Raw genomic sequence first — 12,705 nt, 5'->3', positions numbered from 1 at the left:
GTTTTTCTATAAAATTTCATTTACTATGAGAACTTGTTCTGCTTTGGGGTTTAACGTGCAAGGTATAAACATGTAGGATTCCCTGTAATAGCAGCTCTAGTAGCAACTTAGTGTATATGAATAATTCACATTTAAATAAACTGTATAGCATGTAGACAAAACTCTCATTTCAGGTTATTCAATACTCTCTACATCCATCTTAGTTTAAGACTGGGCATTCTGAGAAATCCCTATAGTAGGCTCAAGATTGTTAAACTCTATTTGATATTTACAATATATGCACTGTAAGTAACTAATCACTTCAGAGCAAACTGATTTGGCAAAGCAAAAGGAGTTAAGTATTCTATTGTAGTGTGCACACACTGAACTCCTTTTAGCTTGCCTACCACATGATGACTTTCCATGAATTTTTAAGATTCAGAAGTATCAACTTAAACTAGGAGGAACACAATACATCTGAAAATTAATTACTGTTAATTTGTGTGAGTGTTCTTCATTTAGCAAGCAATATATTTAACATTGCTACATGTATATATAACATTGGATGTTTCACCAGTGAAAATGCCTAAAGGTGACATTTCTGCACAGTAATGTGGAAATGTTCAGTTTTTGTAAACCTACCACTGTAAATAGAAACTTAAAATATGCATCTTTCAGCCATTATGTTTAACTAAGATTAATTGTATTTTCTGCACATTTGACAATTTCAGGATTCAAGGAATTTTCAGCCTATCATTTTATTGTAATCTTAACAGAAATAACTACCAAATAATTTTGGCAAATTTTAAAATCTCTAGTTCCAGTGTAGTATAACTACATGAATTTACAAATCCTTAACTTTCACTCAAGTTAAAACTGTTTAAATATATTTTCACCCCAAAAAGTGTAAATTGTACAATACCATAGACTAGGCTATAAGAAAAAATACAATACCAACTCTTGAAGATAAGTTCTTGTATGTTCATTTTAGACAAGGAAAACTAGTTATAGATTAAAACATTTTTGTACCAACTGTTTATCATGGTATATTTCAAGGCAGTGACACTTTGTAAAACAATCAGTTCCACAGCCAGAAAATGTATTCCTCACAATCCTAGGCCTTTTTGAAGGAATTATCTACAATTTCACTATAAATGCATAACTTGCACTACCATAAACTATTAGCAAATGTCACTGTTTTCAAACATTCAATTAAAGAGGGAAGTGACATAGAAATTGACAGTTGCAAGAACTGGATAAGTAATGCTGAAGAGTAGTGAAAGGTACCACATTGGTTATTTAATGTGAATGTCACTAACTTTTGACAGGTCCTCAGTACCTCTACAGACAACTACCAAATCTTTTTCTGATGTAGGCTGATTAGTTTAATTTAGTTTCACCTGTACAAGCTCCAGTACAAGTTTGCCCTTTTATCAGTTGTGATAAACATTTATATTGCTAGATCTGACCATCGATCTTGTTCTGCAGAACTGATCTCTTAATTTTCTTAACTTTCACACATACCATCTTCTACAGGTATTATTGCAGTTTTAAATAAACATTACTAAAACACAAATTAAGCAAGGAAATAACATTCAATTAGGTATCAGTTTCAGATTAGATGAAATTAATCTTGTATTTACAGAACCTATTATTTATATTTAAATACTTGCAAATAAAACTGATCACTTAATACTTCCAACTAAATCTACAGAGAATGAATAAAATTAACTTTTACAATAGCAAAATTTTTCCCTTACCCTTACATAATTATCTACAAGAATTACATGCTGTAAAGTACAAATCAGAGATTAGCAGAAAGTCCACCATGTTGGGTCCTACTTTCATCTAAGTTTATTTTAACATTAAGGACAGTGAAGGACCACTCCTTTAAAATTACTTCTGAGAAAAAGTAAAATTTTCAATCCACTTTTTCTGTTTCAGGAAATATATCCTTGTACTTAACTCTCATGAGGTGCAAGTCTTTTCTACATGTGATAACTCATTACACAAGCTAAGCATTCTGTTAAACAATAGTATTAAATTGATCAGACTTCCTATACTCTTGTTTCTCAGTCAGTATTATGGTGATAAGGATAAAGAAGTAACTAAATGTTGTAAGAGTCCACCACAAACACTAGTCTAGTCAGTGTACAAGATGCTTTTCACTATGATAGTAGTTACTGTACAGTTTAATTTTAAGCTTGTTTCAATAAAATAACTTTATTTAACATTGAAATGTTAACACAGTTCCAAAACACTTGCATTAAACTTCAACACTCCATAACAATAACTTTCACTTAGATATCATTGGTGAAAATAAAAATTAGCTTTTTGTTTACAATTACCTGTCACAAGCAAAACAAAACATGACCCTAAAGAACACTACTGATTAACATCCAGGTGTAAAAAACAAAAAAACAATTTTAAACTTTTTCTAGCTTATGAAGCAACACCATGAACTATTTGTCCTCCACTCTTAACATTGTAATTTTATAAACTATCCACTGACAGAACAGATTTTAGTTAAATAGCATCATTTAATTTTATAAGAAATTTTGTTTTATGAAGAAAATATTACAAAATATGCACACATTTAAACACTGCTTGCTTATGATGTAAATAACTTACAATGGATGCTACATTCCTAAAGTGGTTACTCTGGGGATATGAAAAATATAAGTTTTGAGAAAAGTGTAAACTATATTTCCATGAAAGACTTATCTCCATTATTGTTTAGTGGTCTTTTCAGATATATATTTTTCCTAACCTTTGTTTTTATGGGAAGATTTAAGCTAATCAAACACCCTGCTGTGGCAGTACTTTCTTCATCATTGTGGTTTATTTTAATTACACATTGTCAACTTGAAAATGTTTATTCTTGTAGAAAGTTCAAGTTTCAATTCTGGAAAAATTATATCCATGTATCAATATTATTTCCACTACTGTGATTACAAACTTATTTTGCTGCAAGGGTTAATTAGGTCAGAAATTACTAGGCTATTTCTCTTTTTAACATATAAGGGAATTAGCAATACTATTTTCTTCTGGATTGAAAATGTGTTTAAACAGTTATTTTAAAAGGCTGTATACAAATAACCTTATTCAAAACATCAAATGCCCTAAAGTACCATGTCCCAACAGTATCCTAGGCAACCAATGAAACAAATCTTTATTCTTTCTAAGCCTAATTACACACAGTTCACATAGAATGTCACCAGTATCATTTATAAATATTGTAGTTTGGAAAGAAGTAAATGTTTATTACTGTACAAAAGTTATGTACCAGTGGTGGATCATATTAACACAGCTAGAATAATGGTATAGAGAACTTCTCTAACCTACTGCAAGATATTAGCAAATTACACAAGACACTGAACCTTGAATTAAAAGTAAGAATATAAGTAAATATAAGCTAAATCATAGAACAGTCATCATCCAGGACAAGAGAAAGGATCACCGTGAGGTTGGAGTTTTATATGTAAACTAACTTTAGTCTGTAAGGCTGCAAGCAAGACACCATATCAACAACAGCTTACATCAACTGTGATTGCATTAACTACCCCTTATACCAAACAGGACAGAACTCTAGTTGAAAGTTTAAACATCAGGAGTGGCAGTTTACACACAGCTTTTTAATACATATCACCTTCATTATCAAAATACTGGATAAAACTGGGGGATGTTAAGTTACTAACTAAAGTTAGAAATTTAAAAACAAGGGAAGAAGGTGACTTCACACTGCTTGACTTACAAAAGAGCTAACAGTTATGAAATGGACGCATCAGAACAAAACTCCAACAAAAGCTAAAACATAAAAGAAAAGCAAATGTTTCTATACAGCATTGTTGGTTTTAACACCATACACACTCTCATCACTGTAGGCTATGTACAAGAAGAAATCTTCTTCGTGGTGTTCCTGAAGAGGATAAAGAAAAAAAAGAATAGTTAGAAATACACAAATAATTCTATCTTGTAAGCTTGGGGTTCACTGTTTATAAATATTTTAAGTATGTACTTATGACTTCCTAAATTAGATACTATTCAATGCATATTTTCTGTAAATTTTTATCGCACGAACTACTTCATTACTAACCAAGTACTTGATGAATCTGAATTAAACTTTATCATTTGAAATTTACATCAAACTTGATACAATATTCTATGTTGAAGATAAAACTAAATTCACGTCAATGGTTTTATATCTTAACATTTTCTAATGAAAGATACCACAACTTTAAATGAACCTTTTGGGTGAGGTGTCACTGTGTCATTTTATTGAAATTACTGAGAATTACAGAAAAGCAACATTGTGCTTCTTACACACACACACACAATCATAACAACATTAGAGCTCATTTTCTTCCACAGAATAATACTCATGTGACATGTGGAAGTACAACATGTTAGATGTTAATTAATGTTTGGCCCACAGTCTTCAGTCTGTGAGCTGCTCATTTTAGAGCATTATTTCAACTACCAGGAGTCAGACTTCAGAAATCAACCCCAAACAATATACTGATTCATTAAATATACCCAAACTGATGGCCTACAGACTTGGGTGTTTCGTTTTTACACAGTAAAAGAGGATAACTGATAATAAAAAACATGAACTTACAATAAGTACCACAAACATATTTAATCATACATTATCAAATTTATCAGCAGTAATCTGTAAAAATACATGCATTAAATATTGTAACATAAAAACTAAAAAGTATGAAGTACAAAAAAACTGTTCAAATAATTTATAGAACAAATGGAGGTTGTGGTTTTGTGTGAAAACAAGTTAGTTTATATCAGAGATAGCCGAAAGAACTCAAGGTCAGGTATGTTCTTCGGCATGCCTCAGGATAAAACTGCAATTAAATGAATACATTTTTAAACCAAATTTCACAACAGCTGCAAGTTTTTCTGCACAAACTGATTAGGCCAAAGATGGTTAAGTTGTGGCAGCATTGTTTAGAAAAACAGAAGTGAATAAAACTCGTATAACAAATATGGTATTAATAAGCAGTTTTAAAAAGGAAATTCACAATTTGTGAACTTTGTGTAGCTTCTCATCTCTTGGCCAATTTGAGATGTAATTACAGTTTTGGACTTGTTAGGTCTAACCCTTTTGACTGATGTACTGACCACACCTAAGGCCTCATGAATTAATTTACTCTAATCCTGCATGAAAGAACTTCAATCTGAGAGTAAATTGGTAGAGATCCTAATGAGTAATGAAATCAAATTGGATTTACCTGTACCCCATGCTTGATATCAGTGGCAGGCACACAAAAATATAAATAATTAAAAGGAAAGTAAAGGTCTCAGTTTATTTTACTCTAACCCTAACTAAAAGAATTTCAAGTGCTTTGGCTATTCAGAGGTTTGAATAGTGCAGAGGACAGATACACAGCAAGTAAAAGCGATATTTGTATGAACACTCTCACAAAACAAAGTAGTTCAACAATGCGACACAACTACATTGTGGTTCAAATTTTTGAAATATATTTTAAAAAGTGTCAGTTAAGATATATATTATTTTAAAATTGATAAAGTTACAAGTATTGTCACATTTCATTTGAATACTCCTGATAAAATGTTCAGAATGAATTACATAGTACTATAGATGATATAGTTAGTGGACATCAGATTATCAGGCTGATCAAGAGACTCAAAGAATTGTGCATATTCATAACAACAAGGTCACTGGACATTCTAGTTACCACGTTGGCATGAAATGAAAATGTCACAAGGGGTGACACAAGGTTATTTATAATAAATGTGATAACAATTCACTCTAAAATCTCTCCTGTGACACACAGAAATAGAAGCCAATGTCATTTACTGATGGGGCTACAAGAAGCATACATGAAATAGTATTTGAAGTACTTGTAGATTTAAATGTAAATCTATTACATATTCATGCTACATTTCTGATGTTTGGTACATTTTGCTTTATACACAGTAGAGTACAAACTTATATAACAATTATATTGTGCCTGTGGATTTGGATTTGTTGTGCTGATATTGAAAATTGAATTAAAATAGGCAAATACTAAAACCTTGGATCAATTGAGTAAATTGATTATGTGCTACACAATGAACTAATTTGAAAGTTTAAGAGAAACTCAACACAAATGATTAAGTGCAGTAAATTTTTTTAAAAGTTGTTCAAGACATTTAGCCAAAATACAAGGTGTTGTTGTATAGCCACATGTGAATAACTTTAGTTTCTGTACCAGTTGTCATGCACAAAATATTACTTTTTCATGCACATGCATGCAAGGGCAAGTTTTTACAAAAGTACTATCCTTTGTGGTATTGCCATTAAAATGACAAAACAGAGAGAATTAAACCCTTTGTCAGAGACAGAGTCAAACTTTACATGGTGGTGGTTAGAATAAAAAACATAAATATTAGCTATTTACCAACTACTTAGAAGCACACAATGGAAAAATGTACAAAAGCCAGTTCTATGTCATCAGATCAGGCAAAAAACAGAGAAAAAAGCTCATTGAAAGAGATATTAAATATCAAAACTGTATTTCCTGAAGTACCAAAAGAAAACTCAAAATTACCTCACTGATAACGTTAACAAGTTACACACACAAAAAGGTTCAAGAATAGTGAAGAAATGTAGTCTTTGGAGAGGAATAAACAGCAAGAAAATCCTTACAACACAAAGTCCAGCTTTTGTGAAACAACACATATCCAGGTCCCAGATCTTTGTTTTGGAGCAGTGGCAGAAGATAAGTCTAAATTTGAATTCCCTGGTTTCATCCAGTGGATAAATGTTCATTGAACAGTCAATGATGGATTTTAAAGGAGTGCTTTGAACTGGTGGTCAAGCAAAATGAGGTTCTATGATTGTTCAGTGTGTACATGTCTAAAACTGGTGTTAGCCATCTTCACAAAGTTAATAGAATTATGGATCAGTATAAACATCACATGCTATGTGGGCTGAGTGGGCAGGGTTTCATACTGCAAGAGGATAATGACCACATACTTTCAAGAAATTGCAATATTATTTAGATGTCCAATGGATGGTATAGTCACAATAAAGTCCAAACCTTAAATCCACAGCATGAGTCTGAGAATTGCTGGAATCAACACTTGGTAAAAGTACTACCTGTTTACTAATGGTTCTCTGAAATTTTAAAAAAATCTGAACAAAATTATAACAGATTTTAACAGAAAATATGGACACAATACAAAAGAAATCTTTAAACTGTTGCTATTGCAAAAGGTGGCCAAACTAAATATTACAATTAAAGAAACACATACACCATTAATTATGTACTAATTTTACAAGAGTTTTTCCTCTAATACTGATTTGATTTCTATACATTTTTTTCTGTATTATATTTCTGGATATATATTTTTACAAAACAATAGAGATTGAATATGGAGATTTTGAAAGTTTATTTACATATGTATCTAAGTTTTCCTGTGGTGCTCCTGTTTCGAATTAAACTCCATCTACTCAATATATGGTTACCAGTTATTCCTTACCTGTTAATCTTCCTTTACTTCTGGATGGTAAGAAATTTTCTCAGAGAACAGCAATCTGCCTGTCAAGAATCTGCATATTGCTTTCTAGGTTTAATTTATTTGTAACTTCTGTGAATACGAGCTGATAGCATCTCACCAATAATCAAATCTTAACCCAAGGGAACAGTTTTTTTTTTTTCATGATGTAAGACTGCCATTTCAACCATAATCTTATTTTTTGTCTCTTACCACAAGATCAGTGCAACTGTTTGGAAACTTAGCAGCTTCAAGTCTATTTTATCTTTACCAGTGCATCAGGATGTTTTGGGAAGGGTTAGATGAATTCAAGATGAGGAAGTAGAAACTATTTTTCTTAAGAGTGGAAGTTCAATTTGTTGTACCTACATATGAGTATACACACTAGACTGGAAGAACTTTGATATTTTAAAAACAAACTTATGCACCCAAAGGAGGATAAATCATGAAACTATTTCTGGCCAAAGACAGATGACAAATACTGGATACCTAGTCAAAATTTCATTGCTAAACACAAAATTCTGGATGGGCATGGAGTTATGATAGATGGAAGCAAATAACAGCAGCAAAGTTCTAAGATATCATGTATTCAGGTGTGTAAAACATCCAGAAATCTCTAGTTGGGTCATATCCCACACAGATCCACCCATGGCTAAAACACTGGATAGTGAAAACATACAGAGTTCAATGACCAAGCCTCACCTCAATTACTTTAAAAAATGTTAGGTTCTTGGGGTCATTATTTCAAACTAACCCCAAGACCAAGGAGGGTGAAAAAGTAACAACTGACTAGTGTGATTTTCACATAGAAGAAAATCACCTTTTGTTCACTAGTTTGTGCAATATCATATAATAGAACTAGTGATAAATGTTAGCAGATCTTTCTTTATTGGCCCTATGCTACAGTTTTACAATGCTACAAACTAGTTATCAACAGATCATAAGTTGCTAGCACAAAGCATTACATAACATGATAAATTTATTTAATGCTTCCATAGTGTTGTCTTGGTAATGTTATCACATTCAAATAAAAATCACTGTTCTAACTATTTACTTGTAATTATTCAGACTTCTCTGTATGGAAGAGGTAAGTTAGATTTGATATATGTAACATCAAACAATATCACTTTCTTATCACAAGATATTATCATCTGTGATGATGAGAAACTTACTTGAAGTAAAAATGCATTCTAATGATGGCTGATATGGGTATTAAAACTTTTAATTAAAGTAAAGAACAACCTTTTGACCTTTATAGGTCATCTTCAGGTTAACAAAGAGAGTTTCCAACTGACTGTCGCTGGATATACCTTTGGGATGAGAGAGTAAATGGGACAAGACTGCTCTATAACGTGAGCACTTTTAAAAGATGAACCTTACTTCTTCAAGAGCAAATTGGGAATGGTAGTGTAACTGAACGAGTGATATTGTGATATATATATATAAAGGAAGTTTAGTGACATCATGAAGGACATCCGGTTTTCCAGAAAATGTCTATTTCTCTATGTATTGTTGTAAGTGTTTCATTTCCCATACAATGTAGCTAATGGTAAGCATGTGTGCAAAAAGGTGTTAGGGATATTTTACTTTAGAAATGGCCAAATATATGTATCTTTAAAACTATACTTAAGAGACTGATTGAAAAAGATATCTTATACTAATCAACTTACAAAAGTAGGTATGAAAAATTTATTATTTTACAGCAAAAAATAGGATGTATTAACCTTTCCATAGCAAATTTTGGCTTTTTATTTTTGGAGATTAAGAAGTAATCCTTGCTTGATTATTTTCTATAAATATTTTTAAACACTACTTTTGGAATCCTCTTGCAATTTTGATTGAAAGATTACCTAACTCAACCTCTAGTAGAACTAGTTTATTTCTTTTGAGGTAGTTCACATGTTTATTTTTCAGTCCTCAAGACCCAGTCAGGCTAAGATTGGGTATTTTGTCTGGAATCATCTTTTGTGCTGAGTTTATGTTAACTACAAAGTGATAATGTATTACTAGATGGGTGGTTTGATAAAGTATGAATCTTAACAGATGTTTGTTTACCTGTAGTTTAGATCTCACACACTGACAAGTGGACCTGATGAAAACGTGTCCACTTGTCAAAAACCTAAATTTTAATCGTACAAGTGTATGGTTCTCTAATACCAACTTGTTTAAGGATGCAGTTAACCAAACTTTAAAACAACAGATTTGTGGCTCAGCAATTTTAATACTTGTATGAACATAGTTTATTACAATAGTTTCCTAAAGCCATGAACACAAACCTGATAGAGAGTTCCCATTGATGCACTGGTTGGTGGTATGACATTGTTGACAAAAAAGAACAAAGCATCTTCAGGCCGGAGTTGAATCCTTTTACGAATAAGAAAATAAAACTGACCAACAGTGAGATCAGATGGAACAAGATACTTTTTCTTGTCCAAGTCCCCAATCCTGGCTTTTGGAGCCTTTTCAACAATCACCTACAATACATAAAGGAAAGTTATCAGTATACCGACACAAGCCTTTACTATAATTTTTTTTTCTTGTAATTATCATTCATCATAGGACAATTCAAATACACCTACAAAATGTTTACATTCATGGCAAATTTTTCAAAGTGAATACCATCACAATTTTAAAACTGGAGTATTCTTAACCAAGAGAAACTATGCATTACCATTTAACAAATGGGTTCACTTTCTTGTATGCTAAAGACTAAGCTATTTTTGTACTATCAGAGTATCAACAACTTGTACTATTCATCAAAGCCAAATTCTAAATGTTTTTTGATATTTACAACAGATAATATACACATGGGCCGTAATAAAGATACTGAAGAAAACAATTATATTGAATTTTGTGCAACTCTTTTTATAAGGAGACTTATATCACACTTGTTGATAATGATGGTGAGCCATGTGTAATGTGAGAATGTTTATCAAATATAGTTTATTAATATATAAAGGAAGTTATATTGTATTACTTATAATTAATTAGGCAATTAAACCACTTAGTAAACTTACATCTTGATACCCCACCCCCAAACAACAATGGAGAAGTATACATTTTTATCTGAGATATCAGGATTTTTTAAAATTCTCCATACATTGGCAACTCCCACTGATATACAAGTAATATAAATAAAGCAGTAGGTTATATTTATTTAAAAATTACTAAATATTAAAATAATGCATTTGTAAATTGCAGAATAAAGTATGCTTAATATATGAAAAGCATATTCCCATCATAATCATATTAGTAGAAATGAGTTTATAATTTACATAAATTCTTTCCTTCTAAAACAAACACAAAATTAAAAAACTTTGACAGTATGTACTCCAGTCAAACAAAAACTGTTTTAAGCAAGCATGCTAAGGTTAAGGCTGACTACAAATAACAATAAAATTACAAAAACTATTTTCAAAAGCTCTTAAACGGACAAAACATGGAATGAGATACCATGTTAGGAAACATGCAATACAACTCCAGTAAATTTAGAAATTTTGGCAATTTTAAATATAATATTTAATTTTGATCACTCATCTTCATGTAGTGCTTCACACGTTTTGTCTAAAAATTTATCAAAATCAAACTTCAACATTGTTTAAAATTAAAACACAACTGCTAGAAAATTATATCAATACAGTAAGTGGTTTACGATTCTACTCTCAATTACTGACCTAAGGTAGCATGGAGAATGTAACCTTTAATTTCAAAAGAAGAAATGTTACAAGTAAAATATAACTGTGAAATCATTATATTATTAACTTTGCACTGCACGTAAAAATGTTCTGTTTGGTACAATAAACTGAGTGGAAAACTAGTATTTCAAGTATTTGTAATCTGCTCGTCCTTCTAAATAGAGTCTTAGGCCTAGTTAATTTTTCAAAAAATGAGTGTTATGCCTTATCATGGTTCACAAAGTTATGGTTATTTATCTATTTCTATTTATCTGCCTAAGTAGTACTACAATTAGTCTAGTACTATTAGCATTAGTACCAGCGAAGTCAGATACTCACTGCAACTAACGGAATATGTATTATTAAACTTAAAGATCAAATATTAACTGTACATTATAACCATAAATGTATTTTCCCTCAATATAGTAATAGTACTATATTATTACATTGGTATTTTTATTTATTACAAATAAAGTAATATACATACAGGCACTCTATCTGGATACTTCTTTCTGATCTTTTCTCCTTCGGCTCTACGTTTCTCAAAAGGGTGTTCTTCTTTATATTGAAACTTCATTTCATAAAAAGTCTAACGTACACAATGAATATCCAATAAAACGTACAAATTTAACTTACACAAGTAATAATAAAAGTAATTATAATATTTCTACCCTACTACGACACCTCCAATCTGTTGTTTGTAAATAATAAGTGACACAGATTGGACGCAATCGCAAAGAAATTTAATCCTGTAAATACTTTAATAAAATATGTTTATGCTTATCACAAAAACTACGTAGTTATCTAGTATTTAAATATTTAACGGTTTTAAAAATTATATGTGTTTGAGAAATAAGAAAAATAAGTAAGTTCAAGATTTTCTATAAGTATTTTTGTCGCGGATATATACACATGTTAGGAGAATACGTTTTAGTCATGTGAGCCAGTCATGATGATGTCATTACTGCACAGTGCAGGGATGTCAAAGCGTGACGCAATACACTAGAATTAGAACGTTGTGTTTTAACGAAGCTTAAAATTAATAATGAATTATAGCAATGACTATGGTCAAGTCTGAAAAACAACAGATCGATATTGCTCACATCACTTACATACATCTTTATTTTATTAGCTGTATTGCAATTAGTGTGCTCAATAATCATGTGTTTAAAGAGGTGAACTCTCAAAAACAAAACTTCATGGCTTGCCAGTATGAACATACTTAACAATAAATGAGGCCCGGGATAGTCAAGTGGGTTAAGGCCAGGGGCGTAGATACTGGGGGAATGGGGGGGATATATCCCCCCTTCATTTCAGGTGGGGGGTATGGTGCATACAGTCACCCCCCTACAGTTTGGTCTGTTGAATTGTTTTATTGCATCACAGGCCTACAAATTGTATGTTTGTTTTTGTGATTCTCGTGTTTTTACCAATCGAATTACATAATTAGGCCTAGATGTAGGCTTTTTCAGTAGCCAAATGTACATCTTTAATATAGGCGTGCTTCTAAGCTTTTCGATCTAAGCGATAGTTC

The 12,705-nt window shown here is 31.4% G+C and overlaps 1 protein-coding gene across 1 annotated transcript; it reads right to left on the bottom strand.

Annotated features, from left to right (window-relative positions):
• Positions 1-2,186: 2,186 nt before the first annotated feature.
• On the bottom strand, positions 2,187-12,106 carry LOC143230559 (gamma-aminobutyric acid receptor-associated protein-like). Its single transcript, XM_076464328.1, has 3 exons — positions 11,659-12,106; positions 9,774-9,971; positions 2,187-3,898 (listed from the first exon to the last, which is right to left on the bottom strand). The coding sequence occupies exons 1-3, from the start codon at positions 11,746-11,748 to the stop codon at positions 3,815-3,817; spliced, it is 372 nt and encodes a 123-aa protein (XP_076320443.1). The 5' UTR covers positions 11,749-12,106; the 3' UTR covers positions 2,187-3,814.
• Positions 12,107-12,705: the final 599 nt, after the last annotated feature.

The sequence above is a fragment of the Tachypleus tridentatus genome, chromosome 10 (genome assembly GCF_004210375.1).
Source record: "Tachypleus tridentatus isolate NWPU-2018 chromosome 10, ASM421037v1, whole genome shotgun sequence".
Taxonomy (NCBI): domain Eukaryota; kingdom Metazoa; phylum Arthropoda; class Merostomata; order Xiphosura; family Limulidae; genus Tachypleus; species Tachypleus tridentatus.
The sequence above is the reverse complement of the archived record's forward strand: the minus strand, read 5'-3'. Positions and strand labels throughout refer to the sequence as shown.